Raw genomic sequence first — 20,107 nt, 5'->3', positions numbered from 1 at the left:
AAGAAACGTGTTTCATTAAACTGATTACTTAGTCGTATCAGTTAACGGGACACGTTCAAAAACCAACTCACCCCACTTCAGAAAACGTTATTCTTCCCGTTATGTTTATTCAATCCATTCGCCTATATAATGCGATTGAACTGATGGGAAGAAAACATCTCTTTTTCGTATCAGAAAAATACAGTTTTTCATAAAATTAAAATTCCATCTGCGATATCAAATTTTTTGGGTGTATTCGACGGTGCTCTACAGTGCAGTGGGGTTCCGATACAGTGCAACGACTGGGCTGTTTTATCCTGGGGACGACCGGCAATTTTCGACTGCTTGCACACTCCTGGGCAGTGCCGCGAACGTCTTAAAGAGAGCGACTTAGTCCGCGACTCAACCCAGAATTCTTCATTCGGTAATATCGTTCCTCTTTTATTTTGCTAGCAGTTTACTCAACAATTTTAAGATGTTCTTTCTGCTATGACTACTACCGATGAATGTTTTGGTTCTACTGCTGATATTAACAAGCCTTTTCGTTTTGAGGGTTTGCACTTTAAACGTTTTGTGCGAATGGGTGAGGACACACACACTTGACCCACCACACGCGCGCCGTCCGTCCGATCCGGGCCGAGTTGGTGTGGCACAATATTACTTTTTACAGAAAAATTATTTAATAAAATAATTATTTTTTATTTATTAATTTAATTAAGAAACGTGTTTCATTAAACTGATTACTTAGTCGTATCAGTTAACGGGACACGTTCAAAAACCAACTCACCCCACTTCAGAAAACGTTATTCTTCCCGTTATGTTTATTCAATCCATTCGCCTATATAATGCGATTGAACTGATGGGAAGAAAACATCTCTTTTCGTATCAGAAAAATACAGTTTTTCATAAAATTAAAATTCCATCTGCGATATCAAATTTTTTGGGTGTATTCGACGGTGCTCTACAGTGCAGTGGGGTTCCGATACAGTGCAACGACTGGGCTGTTTTATCCTGGGGACGACCGGCAATTTCCGACTGCTTGCACACTCCTGGGCGCGCGCGAACGTCTTAAAGAGAGCGACTTAGTCCGCGACTCAACCCAGAATTCTTCATTCGGTAATATCGTTCCTCTTTTATTTTGCTAGCAGTTTACTCAACAATTTTAAGACGTTCTTTCTGCTATGACTACTACCGATGAATGTTCTGGTTCTACTGCTGATATTAACAAGCCTTTTCGTTTTGAGGGTTTGCACTTTAAACGTTTTGTGCGAATGGGTGAGGACACACACACTTGACCCACCACACGCGCGCGCGCGCCGTCCGATCCGAGTCGGGCCGGGTTGGTTGGTGTGGTGTGACACAATATTATTTTTTACAGAAAAATTATTTAATAAAATAATTATTTTTTATTTATTAATTTAATTAAGAAACGTGTTTCATTAAACTGATTACTTAGTCGTATCAGTTAACGGGACACGTTCAAAAACCAACTCACCCCACTTCAGAAAACGTTATTCTTCCCGTTATGTTTATTCAATCCATTCGCCTATATAATGCGATTGAACTGATGGGAAGAAAACATCTCTTTTTCGTATCAGAAAAATACAGTTTTTCATAAAATTAAAATTCCATCTGCGAAATCAAATTTTTTGGGTGTATTCGACGGTGCTCTACAGTGCAGTGGTGTTCCGATACAGTGCAACGACTGGGCTGTTTTATCCTGGGCACGACCGGCAATTTCCGACTGCTTGCACACTCCTGGGCAGTGCCGCGAACGTCTTAAAGAGAGCGACTTAGTCCGCGACTCAACCCAGAATTCTTCATTCGGTAATATCGTTCCTCTTTTATTTTGCTAGCAGTTTACTCAACAATTTTAAGACGTTCTTTCTGCTATGACTACTACCGATGAATGTTCTGGTTCTACTGCTGATATTAACAAGCCTTTTCGTTTTGAGGGTTTGCACTTTAAACGTTTTGTGCGAATGGGTGAGGACACACACACTTGACCCACCACACGCGCGCGCGCGCCGTCCGATCCGAGTCGGGCCGGGTTGGTTGGTGTGGTGTGACACAATATTATTTTTTACAGAAAAATTATTTAATAAAATAATTATTTTTTATTTATTAATTTAATTAAGAAACGTGTTTGATTAAACTGATTACTTAGTCGTATCAGTTAACGGGACACGTTCAAAAACCAACTCACCCCACTTCAGAAAACGTTATTCTTCCCGTTATGTTTATTCAATCCATTCGCCTATATAATGCGATTGAACTGATGGGAAGAAAACATCTCTTTTTCGTATCAGAAAAATACAGTTTTTCATAAAATTAAAATTCCATCTGCGATATCAAATTTTTTGGGTGTATTCGACGGTGCTCTACAGTGCAGTGGGGTTCTGATACAGTGCAACGACTGGGCTGTTTTATCCTGGGGACGACCGGCAATTTCCGACTGCTTGCACACTCCTGGGCAGTGCCGCGAACGTCTTAAAGAGAGCGACTTAGTCCGCGACTCAACCCAGAATTCTTCATTCGGTAATATCGTTCCTCTTTTATTTTGCTAGCAGTTTACTCAACAATTTTAAGACGTTCTTTCTGCTATGACTACTACCGATGAATGTTCTGGTTCTACTGCTGATATTAACAAGCCTTTTCGTTTTGAGGGTTTGCACTTTGAACGTTTTGTGCGAATGGGTGAGGACACACACACTTGACCCACCACACGCGCGCGCGCGCCGTCCGATCCGTGTCGGGCCGGGTTGGTTGGTGTGGTGTGACACAATATTATTTTTTACAGAAAAATTATTTAATAAAATAATTATTTTTTATTTATTAATTTAATTAAGAAACGTGTTTCATTAAACTGATTACTTAGTCGTATCAGTTAACTGGACACGTTCAAAAACCAACTCACCCCACTTCAGAAAACGTTATTCTTCCCGTTATGTTTATTCAATCCATTCGCCTATATAATGCGATTGAACTGATGGGAAGAAAACATCTATTTCGTATCTGAAAAACACAATTTTCATAAAATTAAAATTCCATCTGCGATATCAAATTTTTTGGGTGTATTCGACGGTGCTCTACAGTGCAGTGGGGTTCCGATACAGTGCAACGACTGGGCTGTTTTATCCTGGGGACGACCGGCAATTTCCGACTGCTTGCACACTCCTGGGCAGTGCCGCGAACGTCTTAAAGAGAGCGACTTAGTCCGCGACTCAACCCAGAATTCTTCATTCGGTAATATCGTTCCTCTTTTATTTTGCTAGCAGTTTACTCAACAATTTTAAGACGTTCTTTCTGCTATGACTACTACCGATGAATGTTCTGGTTCTACTGCTGATATTAACAAGCCTTTTCGTTTTGAGGGTTTGCACTTTAAACGTTTTGTGCGAATGGGTGAGGACACACACACTTGACCCACCACACGCGCGCGCGCGCCGTCCGATCCGAGTCGGGCCGGGTTGGTTGGTGTGGTGTGACACAATATTATTTTTTACAGAAAAATTATTTAATAAAATAATTATTTTTTATTTATTAATTTAATTAAGAAACGTGTTTCATTAAACTGATTACTTAGTCGTATCAGTTAACGGGACACGTTCAAAAACCAACTCACCCCACTTCAGAAACGTTATTCTTCCCGTTATGTTTATTCAATCCATTCGCCTATATAATGCGATTGAGCGATGGGAAGAAAACATCTCTTTTTCGTATCGGAAAAATACGGTTTTTCATAAAATTAAAATTCCATACGCGATATCAAATTTTTTGGGTGTATTCGACGGTGCTCATGCGGTGCGTTGGGGTTCCGACATCACAGAGTTGCAACGACCGGGCCGTTTTATCCTGGGGACGACCGGCAATTTCCGACTGCTTGCACACTCCTGGGCAGTGCCGCGAACGTCTTAAAGAGAGCGACTTAGTCCGCGACTCAACCCAGAATTCTTCATTCGGTAATATCGTTCCTCTTTTATTTTGCCAGCAGTTTACTCAACAAATTTAAGACGTTCTTTCTGCTATGACTACTACCGATGAATGTTCTGGTTCTACTGCTGATATTAACAAGCCTTTTCGTTTTGAGGGTTTGCACTTTAAACGTTTTGTGCGAATGGGTGAGGACACACACACTTGACCCACCACACGCACGCGCGCGCCGTCCGATCCGAGTCGGGCCGGGTTGGTTGGTGTGGTGTGACACAATATTATTTTTTACAGAAAAATTATTTAATAAAATAATTATTTTTTATTTATTAATTTAATTAAGAAACGTGTTTAATTAAACTGATTACTTAGTCGTATCAGTTAACGGGACACGTTCAAAAACCAACTCACCCCACTTCAGAAAACGTTATTCTTCCCGTTATGTTTATTCAATCCATTCGCCTATATAATGCGATTGAACTGATGGGAAGAAAACATCTCTTTTTCGTATCAGAAAAATACAGTTTTTCATAAAATTAAAATTCCATCTGCGATATCAAATTTTTTGGGTGTATTCGACGGTGCTCTACAGTGCAGTGGGGTTCCGATACAGTGCAACGACTGGGCTGTTTTATCCTGGGGACGACCGGCAATTTCCGACTGCTTGCACACTCACAGGCGGTCGCGAACGTCTTAAAGAGAGCGACTTAGTCCGCGACTCAACCCAGAATTCTTCATTCGGTAATATCGTTCCTCTTTTATTTTGCTAGCAGTTTACTCAACAATTTTAAGACGTTCTTTCTGCTATGACTACTACCGATGAATGTTCTGGTTCTACTGCTGATATTAACAAGCCTTTTCGTTTTGAGGGTTTGCACTTTAAACGTTGGAGACAGAAGATGTTGTTTTTTCTGACCATGAAAAAAGTTGCGTATGTGCTTACTGTTTTGAAACCAGTTGTTTCTGAGACTCCACCTCCTGCCGAGAAGAAGGATGAAATCGAGAAGTACGAATCGCAGGTTAAGGAAAGGGACTCCTGGGGAGAGAATGATTTTCTGTGTAAGAATTTTATTTTGAATGGTTTGTCTGATGATTTGTATGATTATTATAATTCTGACAAATCTGCCAAGGAGATATGGGAAGCATTACAGAAAAAATATGACACCGAGGAGGCGGGAACAAAGAAATACGCTGTCAGCCGCTACTTGAAGTTTCAAATGACCGATGATAAATCAGTCGAAGCTCAGTCTCACGAGCTTCAGAAAATAGCTCACGAAATTCTTTCTGAAGGTATGACTATTGATGAACAATTTCAAGTTGCTGTTATGATTGATAAATTACCCCCTTCGTGGAAAGATTTTAAAAATACTCTCAGGCATAAAACAAAAGAGTTTTCGTTGGAAAGTCTGATCACTCGTCTTCGAATTGAGGAGGAAGCTCGAAAACAAGACCAAAAGGAAGAGGTGCTTGTTGTTGGAAACAACAACAACACTAATAAAAGATCCACTGCTGTTCTGAAACCCAATGGGAAAAACTTTAAGAATCAGAATCGCAAAGCGAATCCAAACCGCAACAATCAACCTCGAACCAATAACAACAATCAGAATTGGAACCATCAAAGGAACCATAATAACAGGCAGCAACCACCCCCTAATAGAAATGACTCTGGTTTGTTCATGTGTTACAACTGTAACAAGCCAGGTCATATGGCACGAAAGTGTAAGAACAGGCCTAGTTCTGCTCCGCAGGCTAACCTGACAGAAGAGCTGCCTTTTACAGCTATGATTTCAGAGATCAACCTTATTGGTGGATCTGAAGGGTGGTGGGTAGATACTGGCGCTTCTCGCCATGTCTGCTATGATAGAAATATGTTTAAAACATATGTTTCTGCTACTGAGGATCAGAAAGTGTTGTTGGGTGACTCCCACACCACTATAGTTGCTGGTACTGGAAATGTGGAATTGAACTTCACCTCTGGAAGAACTGTGATTCTAAAAGATGTGATGCACACTCCAGAGATGAGGAAGAATTTGGTCTCGGGCTACCTTCTCAACAAGGCGGGGTTCACTCAGACTATAGGAGCTGATTTGTTTACTTTAACTAAGAATGGGATATTTGTGGGGAAGGGGTATGCAACTGAGGGAATGTTTAAATTGAATGTTCAAGTCAATAAAGTTAATGCTTCTGCTTATATGTTGTGTTCTTTTAATACTTGGCATGCTAGACTTTGTCACGTAAATAAACGCATAATCAAGAACATGAGTAGTTTAGGCCTAATTCCTAAATTATCTTTAAATGACTTTGAAAAATGCGAATTTTGTAGCCAAGCCAAGATTACTAAAACACCACATAAATCTGTGTTAGAAAAAGAAACCGAGCCTCTAGATTTAATCCATTCTGATATTTGTGAACTTGATGGAACTTTGACTAGAAATGGTAAACGCTACTTTATCACTTTTATTGATGATTGTTCTGACTTTACCTATGTGTATTTAATGAAAAATAAAAGTGAAGCTCTTGATATGTTTAAGATTTTTGTGGCTGAAATTGAAAATCAACTTAGTAGAAAAATCAAGAAGTTTCGTAGCGATAGAGGCACTGAATATGATTCTACTGCTTTTATTGAATTTTATAACTCACATGGAATCATACACGATAAGACTGCACCTTATTCACCTGAAATGAATGGCAAAGCTGAAAGAAAAAATAGAACTCTTACTGAATCTGTTGTTGCTATTTTATTGAATTCGGGTGCTGCTTCTCATTGGTGGGGAGAAATTTTATTAACTGTATGTTATGTGCTTAATAGAGTTCCTAAATCTAAAAGGAAAATTTCTCCATATGAAAGTTTGAAAAATAAACAACCCAATATCTCATATTTTAAAACTTGGGGTTGTTTGGCATATGTTAGAATTCCTGATCCTAAGAGAATTAAATTGGCTAGTAGAGCATATGAATGTGTTTTTATTGGATATGCTGTTAATAGTAAAGCATATAGATTTTATGATTTAAAAGCGCATACTATTTTGGAATCTAATGATGCTGATTTTTTCGAACATAGATTTCCATTTAAATTGAGAAATAGTGGGGGTGCATCATCTAGTAACATGACTGCTTTTAGGGATAATGAGCATGAAAAGGGTATAGAAACTGAACCTAGAAGAAGTAAAAGAGCTAGAATTACCAAAGATTTTGGTTCTGATTTTTGTGCATATACTCTAGAGGAGGATCCTTCTAACCTCCAAGAAGCATTGACTTCACTAGATGCTGATTTATGGAATGAAGCTATTAATGATGAAATGGACTCTCTTGAGTCAAATTGAACTTGGCATTTAGTTGTGTTACCACCAGGTTGTAAGACAATGGGTTGTAAGTGGATTCTTAAAAAGAAATTAAGACCCGATGGTACTGTTGAAAAGTACAAGGCACGACTTGTTGCCAAAGGGTTTAGACAAAGAGAAAATGTAGATTTCTTTGATACATTTTCACCTGTTACTAGAATTACATCTATTCGTGTGCTTTTTGCTCTTGCTGCTATTCATAATCTTGTTGTGCACCAAATGGATGTTAAAACTGCTTTCTTGAATGGTGAATTAGAAGAAGAGATTTACATGGACCAACCTGAAGGTTTTGTTGTTCCTGGTCAAGAACATAAAGTGTGTAAATTAGATAAATCTTTGTATGGTTTGAAACAGGCACCTAAGCAATGGCATGAAAAATTTGATAATCTTGTCATCTCACATGGCTTTAAAGTAAATGAAAGTGACAAATGCATTTACTATAAATCTGAAAATAACGTGTGTACCATTATTTGTTTATATGTGGATGACTTGCTAATTTTTGGATCAAATATTCATGTCGTGAACAATGTGAAATCTTTGTTATGTGAAAATTTTGACATGAAAGATCTAGGTGAAGCGAATGTAATCCTTGGTATACAGATCACTAGGACTGAAAAGGGAATTTCTTTGGATCAATCTCACTACATTGAGAAGATCTTAAAGAAATATAATTACTTTAACTGTAAACCTGCTTGTACACCATATGATCCCAGTGTAAAATTATTTAAGAACACTGGTGATGGTGTAAGGCAATCTGAATATGCGAGCATCATTGGCAGTCTTCGGTATGCCACTGATTGTACTAGACCCGACATTGCCTATGTCGTGGGATTACTATGCAGGTTTACTAGTAGACCTAGTGCAGAGCATTGGAATGCTATAGAGAGGGTCATGAGATACCTCAAAAGAACATTGACTCTTGGATTACATTATCAAAAGTTTCCGAGTTTGTACTTGAGGGGTACGGTGATCTTTGAGGAACACTTTATCAGATGACTCCAAGGCAACCACTGGCTATATTTTTAGCATAGCTGGTGGAGCTGCTTCATGGAAATCTAAGAAACAGACTATTCTGGCTCAATCTACAATGGAGTCTGAAATGATAGCGCTAGCTGCTGCTAGTGAAGAAGCAGGTTGGCTGAGAAGCCTGCTAGCTGAGATTCCTTTATGGGAAAAACCTATTCCAGCTGTGTTGATCCATTGCGATAGTACCGCGGCTATTGCAAAAGTACAGAACCGTTACTACAACGGTAAGAGACGACAAATACGTCGTAAGCACAGCACTGTTAGAGAGTTTCTCTCAACAGGAGCTGTTAGAGTGGATCATGTACGCACTGATGATAACTTGGCTGATCCTTTGACGAAAGGCTTAGCTAGAGAGAAAGTCCTTAAAACATCAAAAGGAATGGGACTGTTGCCCTTAGATTGATGAATCACTCATAATGGCAACCCGACCTATAGACTGGAGATCCCAAGAAATAGGTTCAATGGGTAATAACAAGTTATGAAGTGATAAAAGTGAGATCATGCTATAATTATACGAAAAGAGAAGCATGAATTCCTGAAGCGATTTAAGGTTGAGTTAATAGAAACTCTTAATGAGATCTATACTCCAAGTGGAGTGGAGTACCGAGCTACGGGAGTACTCTTGATAGACTCACCTATGTGAATGTGGGAGTGGGGCCGCTTCCTATGAAATTTTGGGCAAAATTTCTAGAGCGTTCACTATACTGGGATAGACGTGCATGGCCATTAACGCACGGGCTTTTGATTACACCCTTGAAAAGATTGTTGCGTGGTACAATGTTAGAGATAGAGTTCAAGACTATGGTCACTCTAGTAAAATCTAAATCGTATTCACTACGCAGAGGTTCAAATCGAAAGAAACCTTTGTTTATGCTCAATCTTATTGTTGAATGATACTAGTAGATGGAAATATTTTTTTAAAAATTCAAGTGGGGGATTGTTGGAAATGTTGTGAATATTTTAACAAAATATATAAGTGTCTTAGTGTGTGTGAGTTGGAAAGAGTCCCACATGGGATATGAACCCTCATTGACAAGGGTATAAAGAGTGCAACTTTGGCATTTGGGTTTGGGCCCCAAGGGGTACCCAGTTTTGTGCGAATGGGTGAGGACACACACACTTGACCCACCACACGCGCGCGCGCCGTCCGATCCGAGTCGGGCCGGGTTGGTTAGTGTGGTGTGACACAATATTATTTTTTACAGAAAAATTATTTAATAAAATAATTATTTTTTATTTATTAATTTAATTAAGAAACGTGTTTAATTAAACTGATTACTTAGTCGTATCAGTTAACGGGACACGTTCAAAAACCAACTCACCCCACTTCAGAAAACGTTATTCTTCCCGTTATGTTTATTCAATCCATTCGCCTATATAATGCGATTGAACTGATGGGAAGAAAACATCTCTTTTTCGTATCAGAAAAATACAGTTTTTCATAAAACTAAAATTCCATCTGCGATATCAAATTTTTTGGGTGTATTCGACGGTGCTCTACAGTGCAGTGGGGTTCCGATACAGTGCAACGACTGGGCTGTTTTATCCTGGGGACGACCGGCAATTTCCGACTGCTTGCACACTCCTGGGCAGTGCCGCGAACGTCTTAAAGAGAGCGACTTAGTCCGCGACTCAACCCAGAATTCTTCATTCGGTAATATCGTTCCTCTTTTATTTTGCTAGCAGTTTACTCAACAGTTACTGCAACAATTCTTTTCTGTTTTTTTTTTTTTTTTTTTGATAAAAACTGTTGTATAGATTAGTAGTTTTTCCTTTCAATCATATATATATTTCTCAACAACAATAATCCTTGCAGTTTTATTGGAATGAATAAGCTTGTGAGATTCTTCTGTTTTGATCAGTGATAGCCCATTCAACTATTCGTTGATCCTATATATCTATTTCTTGTTTGAGATTTACATATCACATATTTAAATTTTTTGGTTGCATCAAGATCTACAATTGTATTTTCAAACAATTATTCTTTGTCATAAACCAATTCTTTTGCAAATGTTATATATGTTTACTTGAGAAATGAAGTAATTTTTTAGTGTGGTTCCCTAATAGAACAACTACAATAATACTTACTGTTTTAATAAAAATGTTGTGAAACAATCACTATTGCAGCTCAAGAAATCCACACAAACACAATCATAGATTGATCAAAGACATAATGGGAAGTAATTGGATAGATTAGATTTAAGAACAATCAAGTAAACATAGAAAGAACACAGCATTGCACACAAGATTAAGCTATGAACAATGCTCTTCAATCGGGTAGCAATCCTTTATCGAACAAATCCAATCATGAGTTAGAGAAAGATTAATCGCTATGAACAATTACAAGCTTTAATCAAATCTTCTCTGATCTCTAGTGTTTAACCTCTCTCTCTCTCTAGACTAAAAATACAATGAATGAACTAGCTCTATTACAACTGAAAAAACAGGTATTTATAGTTAACCGAATCCTGCCAAGTCACTAATCCGAGTGACTCTACTAATAGTAACAAATGACTTGCCTACTAGTTAATTAGTTGGCTTGATGGAAATTAAAAATGACTTGATGGGCATTGGATATTGCTGTTGGTGGGCTGGGTTTCTTCTTAGCTATGGCTCATAATTGAAAAACCATGATTAACTTTAGCCTCATAATTCAGATACTAGTAGTCCAAAATTTGACAGAAAATTAGCTTTAGATTGATTGACTACCAAGTGTTTGGTCGGCTAAACTCAAATGGTTTTTTCTTTCTTTCTCTCCAAATATTAAATGCTTGTTTATTCACAAGTGAATAGCAAGGATAAATCTTATTGATTAATGTTGTTCCTTGTTCTTTGCAGGCAATTAGAGGAGCCTTCACATTTATCTTGGAACAGAAATCCAAGAGGAAACTAAGATTGTTGAACCACCAAACATATTTGGCTCAAACAAAGCATGTTATTTTATATGTACTAATATCTAAAGTGACAAGTGAATATGCAATCAATCAAGAATTATTTTGCTTCCATGCATAAATCTAGAGATAGTACTATCAATTGATTCCTTCCAATGTATTGTGTTTGTAAGTGCCATGTCTTTGTATGGCAAATTATGTTGCTTAAAATTGGGTTAGTTATGTTCTGAATTGGTTTCTTTCCTCAATGTTCTTAGATGCATCTGTTTTGTCTGGTTTCATTTATCTTTTCTGGATCAGTTTTTAGTTTAATTGGTTCAGCTCATTACCAGCTGACTCGAGCTGTTGCCTTAGTTGAGTTGGTTTTACCGAAGTGCTAGGTATATTAAACTGATTTAGCCTTCTCTAACTAACTCTCCACACAACTATTTTAAGAAATTCAACAAATGACTCTTAGTATAAACCAACCCAACCTAGTTTTGATACCACTTGTAGGACAACACAACACGTGAAAACGTAATTACGCAAAAATAATTACACCAAAACTTGAATATAGGCCATAATATACCAAGCACTCACACCTTTACAACAATTATATATAATTCACACGTTGAGGACACATAATCGAACACACATTTATTGAATTGATCCCTTAAGGACCCCAAGGTCCATATATATACTTTAACTGTTCTAGAAAATTGTAGCAATTGTGCTTGAGCTTTAGTTTAAGGTCCAAGTCTTAGAATTCACTTCATTCATTTAAACAGTACTTAACTATTCTAGAACTTTCTAAGTCAGTAGTGACTTTCAACATCGCACAGTATAAAACACAAAGACATAAAATAGAACAAAACACAAAACTATAACAATCTGGTTTCTAAAAGCAAGATTCAATGCTTGCTACAAGACTGGTAAAATCCTATAATGTTCACTACACTAGCACATATATGAACTATTATAAGCACAACTACAATCTTATGGCTGCCCCATTTTTTGGTCTTCTTTTCCCGTTTTTTGTCCTCTTTGAGTTTGCTTGAAAGCTTGGCTTTGAAAACGCTAGCTGACTCGAGAGTGTTTCTAGGGTACCAACTCTCGAAATTATTCGAATCATCACTCTCAACAACACTTATGAGATGCTCATTCATCCTTAAAAGTTCACTAGTATATTTTTGTTCCAGCCACTTCTCATTTGTGATGTGTGTAAGCCAATAAAGACACCCTGAAATAATAGTTAGTACCGATGCTATAAGGGCAAGACCACCGCTACACCCTGGAATTATGGCCCCAAACCATCCTTGTAAGGCAAGGGTGAAAGAAACTATTACTACAAATGGACCATCTACTATCTTAGACTTATTTTGCATATCCTCGATTTTTTTGTCCAATTCTTTGAAGTATTCATTCTTCTTTGTGCTGCAGCTTTCTAACTTCGGCTCTAATTTTGGCTCTTCAACTATTGTTACATTTTCAAATATCGAAAATGTTCCTACACATTTGACACCAACCTTCCATTTGATTGGAAAGTTCAATAAAGTTTCTGTCGAGTGAGACCACCTCAAGTGTTCATTCTTTATCTTGCGTTTCTGAAAGGCTTTCAACATTTCAGGATAAAAGGAGAAGAACTCATCCTCTGTGATGATTTGGTTCTCTTGGAGCGCCTTGTAAAACTGGTTAAAAACTTTCCGAGGAAATAGTGTGGAAATCACTAATGCAGCTAATGCTGCAATAAGTGAGGGTCTCATCTTTGCAACCCAATATTCTGCCAAAAATAGAAAAAAAAAAAAAAGCAATTAGTTAAACGAGAGCAATAATAAAAATGAAATTTTCAATAAATAATTTTAATTTGACTTACCACACTGCAATTGTACTATAGTTTGACAGAATAAATCAGTGTAGTCGTGAAAATGGAACTGCATTCCCACCAGAGATTCGAAATAACTTGCAAAACTTAAAGGAGTGACAACTCCTAAGCTCTTAGTAAATCCAAGGGCGTTCAAGATTTGGAACTCCATATCATAACACTTACTTTGTGTTATGCTATGGAGTTCCCAATATTTTGCCTGTTTGATAAGATTATTTTAGTAATAATAAAGTTATTCAAAGCACTAGAAAGACAAAGGAGAAAAAACACAGAAATAAAGAGAGGATAGAAAGAAAGGAAAAAAGAAAAACTCTTAAGAGAGCAGACTTGTTATTATAGTTGGTTAACCTTTAAGAGAAAGACATGCCTAAACAAACTTACATAGCTAATGAATCATTAACTAATTCAGCTAAAGACAGCTAGATAACAAGATTAAACAACAGAAGAATAAAAGCAAAAAACAGAATGAATTAATTAATTATAAGACTGGAAGATACTCAATTAAAACAGATTAACTAATTAGTTAATAACATACCTTAAGATGACCAATGGAAAAGTATTTGTCTCTTGTTTTCCAAGCAATGTCAAGACAACATAGGGCAATGAGATCAATGCTTGTTTCACTTTCATACTCAACCTAAGAAATTAATAATTGTTAGAGTGAAACAACAATAAATTTTGAAAAAATCATGGCATTATTTAATTAATGAAGTACCTGTTCTTTACAGACGTAGAGATTGAACAGATTCGCAGCCAGATATGGAATCCAAGCGTCGAATGGTTCCCATTTAGAATACTGCATTTACAAATAAAATGAATATTACTAATATATATCTAACATATATCATTTTGTGTTTATCATACTATATATATTTAAATCAAACAAACAAAATGCTTAGAAGGTGGATCTCTCTCAAACAAGATTAATTTATTTGATAGAAAAGTTAGTTCATGGTTATTTTTAAGATAATGAATTATGTGATTAGTTAGAATAAAATTTGGATGATTTGAATGAGGAAGGAAGAACATAATATCCTAGGCTTGTAAACTATTATTTAGTAGAATCTTAACTAAAGTGGAAGGAAGAACAGAACAAGAGGGTAAAAAGGAATTCTGCATGTTGTAGACCCTCTTATATATTTAATTGACTCAATCATGGCCTCCCCACCACTAGAGCTATTTGTTAAAGTTGGCTATTTTACATCAAAATCCAAGTCTCAGCAAAATGTTGTGATGGAAAGTAAGCATAGCACCTTCCAACATTTTGAGCCCATATGAGCTAGGATTGTGTGTTTCTAACTGGTACTGTTAAAGCTACTTGCACTAAAAAACCAGTTATCTAGGGTGCAAACCAGGTGTAACACATATGGATCATTGCACTAAATAAAACAATTTTGATGGTGAAGCTCTCTCTGATAGAAATGAATAATAGCACAACTCTTGAGGAGCATTTCATTTAAGTTTCTTTTGTTTCATTTTAGTTCTCTCTATATTTCTAATATTTATGCAAGAGGAAAACAGATTAAGAAATATATTAAAAATATACAAATAACCTCACATAATCTAACCAATGTGAGGGATAAATTCTAGCAGTTTATGAAGGACTACACCAAAACATGTAACAAACACTTTGATGGGTTAAGAAGATTACTTACTTTGTCTATAATCAAAATGGATCTATTGTGCAAATTTCTGTGGAGATTGCTGTTGTCAACTTCCATGGCTAAGTACTTTTCCCAACCACTGGTGATTTGAAGTGGATTAAACATATCACAGGTAACTTTTATTGTTTCTGTTACTCCTTTTCATTTCCAAGAACACAATAATAGATATTTTGAGTTAAAAAATGAAAACTTAAGTCAGTTTCATAATAGTAGTCTTATAAACTCAGATTTTGACTATGAAAGTTACATCTAACATATTATATCACTTCAAAAAAAGAAAATACCATATTACAAGAACAATGTCCTCACCATAGATTTTGCATTTATTTAATAGTAATAATTAAAATTAAAATAATAAAAAAGGTTTATAAAATCAAACAAAAATTGAAAACAGTCTGGAAACTCAAATAGAGTATATCGAAATAGAAATTTGTGGAATAGACTAATTAAAAAAGTAGAAATTATATAAACTTACCTTCAAATGGGAGAAGGTTTAGTCCCATTTTTTCATTCATGTGCCTTCCTTTGTCCATTAGGCTAATCCTATTACCAAAGTAGCTCCAATTTATTGGTATATAAAGTTAGAACACAGTAAACACACAAACATATATATATTAAGTTTAAAAAGAAAAATAGAAAGTTGAGAAGAAAAAGAAATACCTTCTGCTACTAAGAAGAGAGAAAAGAGAATGGTTTTCTTTGTATAGCTCAGTTCAAAATGAGAAATGCAAAATACCTTCTGCTACTTAATATTGTTAACCACTTTTTTGTTGTTTGTTCTTTTTTTCTCATTTATTTGGCTATAAATGATAGCATGCGTGTACAGTGTAGTGGAACCATTTTGGGTGATACAAAGTGCAGTGCATGGAGTTGATAGTGTGGGAAACAAAAAATTTGCATGAATAAGGAAATGATCAGTTCAGACCTCCAATCTGAAAAGGCTATGTATTTAATTAAGCTCATCCTATTGCTAATATAATTACAATCAATTCCAAGGATGAGGAATAAGCTAAAGCTTTCCTTTGTCAAAAAAAAAACATTTTGATTTTCAAAGCTCTACTATAAGGTGTGTTTGGTTGTAAGGAATAAACAGATGGGAAATGAATGAGAATATGAATAATATTTTTAAAAGCTAATTAAACAATAGCTTACATTAATTGAAATTTTGTACTGGTAACAGAGTATAAATACAAATTGATAGCAGCTGAGCTGAGGACATTTTGGTGATACAAATTACATATGGACATTGATACTTTGAAAGACAAGGAGGATATTTTGCAGGAATAAGGAAATATGGAAAGTTTCAGCAAATAAAAAAAGGATACTCAGAAGATGTTACTACAAAGATGGTAATGTCAAGTTAGTTGGGCCTGATTCAGAATTGATCTTTTATGTTGTTTTGGCTGATGGTGTTGCTCCGGTCATGCGTCCGTGTGCCTCGATGTATGGGACGAGGCTTGCTTTTTCTGGTGAAGTTTCTCTTTCGGGTTCTCTGGAGGCGAGAAAGGCTCCTGCTTCTTTGCCTAAAGAGCAACAAATTTTGAATATTTGAGAAAGATATTACCGTTGGAGGGAAAGAGGTGAGGAATTGGGTTGACTCGGTCAACCCGTGCCCTTTAGTGGAGAATGTGGGCCCTGTGGTTTGTGAGGGTAATGGAGGCCCAAAGAACAATCTTTTATCCCTCTCTCTCAATGTCTTAACTGGGCCGAGTGCCAGGCGGGCCAAGTAATGCCAATTATTTGCATGGGCCTTCTTCCTCGACTTTTTTAAGAGCAAATTACCTCAACATGCGCACTTAATAAAATATTAGAAAATTCTACCATGCACACCCTTAAAATGGATACATTGATGCACCCTTATTTGTTTTAGCATCCGAAATAATTTTTCAGTCAAATTTTTTCTCATGGTCATGTACGTTATAGTTATTTAAGACATCCTGCAAAATTTTAAAAAATTTGGAAAAGTTTAACACGCCGAAATCTATGTTCAACATTGTATTGCACGCGTGACTATTTTATTTTATACGCGTGTAAAATCGAGTGTTTGAACATTATTTTCTATATTATAAATTATTCCGAATTTCTCAAAATTTTGTAGGATATCTTAAATAGCTATAACGTACATGAATATGAAAAAAAATTAGATTAAATTTTTTTTCTGAATGCCGAAATAAGTTAAGGGTGCATCAATACATCCCTTTTAAGGGGGTGCATTGTAAAATCACCCTAAAATATTTATGAAAATACCCTTCAACATTTAAATGCTAAGATAATTTAGTATGTGTGTACCCGAAATACACTATTTTTTTTGTTAACCAGTAAGAGCCAGACATGGAGACTCTCTCATTCTCTTATTATTTCTTTAAACTATTACTCAATTCTTTAATAACATCAACTATCTAATTTACTTTTTTGCTTTTTTCTTTCAGTGAAATGAGATTCAGATATTTTTTTTACTTTTTTTATTTCTTTTTTCTAAAACTTGATAAAAAAAATTTATAATTTCATCGGTAATTATTTGAGCTTAAGGATTATACTGTTATGATCTACTTTTTAAAATAATTATTTTAATATGAAAGAAATATATATTTTTTGCCATTATCAGTAAAGATGACCGAAATAAAAATAATTTAGTAGTTTTTTTTTCTTTTCTTATTTAGTGACAAAATTTTAAAATCAACAAAAATAGATACGTCAATTAATTTTAGTAGGTCACTAAAATATATTTTGTTATTTATATTTAAAAAATTTCATATAGTATGTTAAATAACTTGATTACTTGATCTTAATAAAAAATTACATTTTAGTTCCTCTTCTATTCAAGAAAAAAAAAATCAAATTTTTAACATGAAATAAATTTAATATACTAACGAATCAAAGTATTTTATAGTTTTTTAATGTATATTTTGTTAAAAACAAAAGAGGTAGCTCATAACTTAAAAAAAATTCAATATGTGAACTAATTTTGTAAATTACTAAAAAAATATATTTTTAATTCACATTTAAACATTACCCTATGGTATGCACTTTATAAAAGCTTATTTATAGAGTTATTTCCAATACATTTCTAAAACAATTTATAGAAACCAAATGTTATCTTAAATATCATACAATGATTATATTACCGAAAAAAATAAAAACTATACTCATATTATTGCTACTAAGCTATTTGGTCATTCTTTGTATTTTATTGTAGCTCATTATATTTGAAGGTAACATAAAAGTTCTCATTGAAAAAGAAAAGCAACTTTTAATGTATCTTGATCAACAATATTATATAACTTGAAAATAAAACTATAATTTTAAATGTTAAACAACTTAAATAGATAACAAAGATATATATGGAATAATATTATTTCAAAATAGAGCATATCAAAATAAAACCAACTAGTATCTTTTTTATAGTGCTATATATAACGTCTACTAAATTTTAAATATTAAATTTTTGTTAACAAAATATAAAATAAACTAAAAAATTTCTTTTGATTTAAAATACTTTATGTACTATTTTTAAAAATCCAAATAATTAATAATGTATTTGCAATTCATTTCTAAAAGCATAATAAAAGTAAAAAAAAAAAAAATTGTTGTTGACACAAACAAACAAAATAAAAGAAAACAAATTCAAAAAAATAATAATAATAAAAGAAAATAAAAACGAAAGAAAGAAAAAGGCAGCTAAAAGTGGCACTGAATAAAAAAAAAATAGCAGGAAGTGGCCCTGGGAGAGTGTGTAGCTTAAAAATAATAGACCCCCTCCCCTTTTATTATTTTAGAAGCTCCGTATAAAATATGCGCATTTTGATGATTAAAATTACGATTGTTATTTTTATAAATAATTTTCAAATCACGTATATATTAAAAAAAAAAAAACTCTTTTTTAATTGGACAAAAGGTGGATGGTGGGCTTTTGGAGGGTTCGGGTCAGAACATGTGAATTTGTTAATGATTATAGTGTTGTCAGCACAGTGGAATATAATCTTGATTATATGTTCGAAAGTTTATTCCCTGATTTGTCAGAACACTGGATTTATACTGACATGATAATCAGCGATAGGTATTCTTACACCTTGGATAAGGGTTATGTCCTTTCCAGGGCATTGGCAAAGTTTACCAGTATCGGATGTATGGAGTATACATCGGAAGGGACCGATATTGAACTTTGATTAGATATATTAAAATTTACCGTAATATCTATTCAATTCAATATCACCCGTTGATCCTAGATCAAATGATCTTAATCCTGATATATTTAGGTTCGATCTCAAGAGTATTATACATGTTCTTTGATTTGTTAGTTAAGCCTACTTTTGGGTCAGGGTGATACGTACATTTTGGGAACATGATAGTATAATTGAGTGGGAGCGCTAACATAAATATGGAGTCTATAACTTCTATAGGAATTTAGTTTTGAAACGATGATATCCTTCGAGCTTAGCTAAACAGAGATAAATGGTGGAGATCTCATTTCACTTCGCTGAAATATCATTTATACGGAGCTAAGTGTTTTAAGGATAAAATACATTGAAGGTGTAACGGTAACTTAGTGCCTATTCAATGTAGATCATCTATTAGAGGGTCATTGATCAAATTAAGATTATAACAATGGATAACTAATGACGTATCTATATCGTGGAACATATAGAGCGTTTTATATGACTGAGAGTGCAATTTCAAGTTCTAAGTGTGGATTCAATAAGGAATTAATAAGTTAGGGAATTTACTTGGTAAATTCGGTTCGACTTATTGGAAGCTCGGAAATATAGGCCCATGGTCCCCATACTAGTTGAGACCATACTGCTTGTAAGACTCAGTTAATTGATTTTGATTAATCAATTATAATTCTAAAGTTAGACTATGTCTAGTTTATGAATTTTCACTAAGCAAGGGCGAAATTGTAAAGAAAAAAGATTTTAGGTTTATTTATTAATTAAGAGACTTTATATGTCTAATTAATAAATATATTAAATGACAATATTATTTAATAATTAATTTTTAGTTATTAAATAATTAGAATTGGCATTTAAATGGTTGAATTTGAAAATTGGCGTTTTTGAGATGTATGTCTTGAACTGTATAATCTTTTCAATCGAGGAGTCAGCGGAAAGTAGCGCATCACTTTATGCGCTACTTTTTTTCCGCTTGTCTCCTCATTAATCCATCTACTGGTCCCGCACACCGGGCAAAAATCTTTCGAGGCATGCTCATTGTGAAACAAACAACAATTGTTCACGCACACGTGGATTGATTCGTACCCTAATCCTAATTTTCCTAATTTCTTCTTCGCCTCATAGTGTGTTGCAGGAATTTTATTCTCCTTTGGAAATGCAAACTTCAACAACTTCAACAATTCATCAAAGATATAATTTGGTATTTTTCCCAAATTTTTCAAGTGCATCAACTTTGCTATAAAGT

The 20,107-nt window shown here is 34.9% G+C and overlaps 1 protein-coding gene across 1 annotated transcript; it reads right to left on the bottom strand.

Moving 5' to 3' along the window:
• Nucleotides 1-11,891: 11,891 nt before the first annotated feature.
• On the bottom strand, nucleotides 11,892-17,177 carry LOC115712331 (uncharacterized). Its single transcript, XM_061113181.1, has 6 exons — nucleotides 15,168-17,177; nucleotides 14,684-14,829; nucleotides 13,744-13,824; nucleotides 13,564-13,665; nucleotides 13,020-13,227; nucleotides 11,892-12,926 (listed from the first exon to the last, which is right to left on the bottom strand). Exons 1-6 carry the CDS (start codon nucleotides 15,223-15,225, stop codon nucleotides 12,058-12,060), a joined length of 1,464 nt encoding a protein of 487 aa, XP_060969164.1. The 5' UTR covers nucleotides 15,226-17,177; the 3' UTR covers nucleotides 11,892-12,057.
• Nucleotides 17,178-20,107: the final 2,930 nt, after the last annotated feature.

This window comes from Cannabis sativa, chromosome 4 (assembly GCF_029168945.1).
Source record: "Cannabis sativa cultivar Pink pepper isolate KNU-18-1 chromosome 4, ASM2916894v1, whole genome shotgun sequence".
In the NCBI taxonomy this organism is placed as follows: Eukaryota; Viridiplantae; Streptophyta; class Magnoliopsida; order Rosales; family Cannabaceae; genus Cannabis; species Cannabis sativa.
The sequence above is the reverse complement of the archived record's forward strand: the minus strand, read 5'-3'. Positions and strand labels throughout refer to the sequence as shown.

Bases quoted from the DNA above. Each gene is read 5' to 3' on its own strand.
- LOC115712331 (XM_061113181.1), bottom strand. From the start codon at position 15,225: ATGGACAAAGGAAGGCACATGAATGAAAAAATGGGACTAAACCTTCTC. The intron at 13,825-14,683 runs GTAAGTAATCTT...TTGTAAATGCAG, and splicing joins CCATTTTGATTATAGACAAA to TATTCTAAATGGGAACCATT. The intron at 12,927-13,019 runs GTAAGTCAAATT...TATTTTTGGCAG, and splicing joins TATAGTACAATTGCAGTGTG to AATATTGGGTTGCAAAGATG.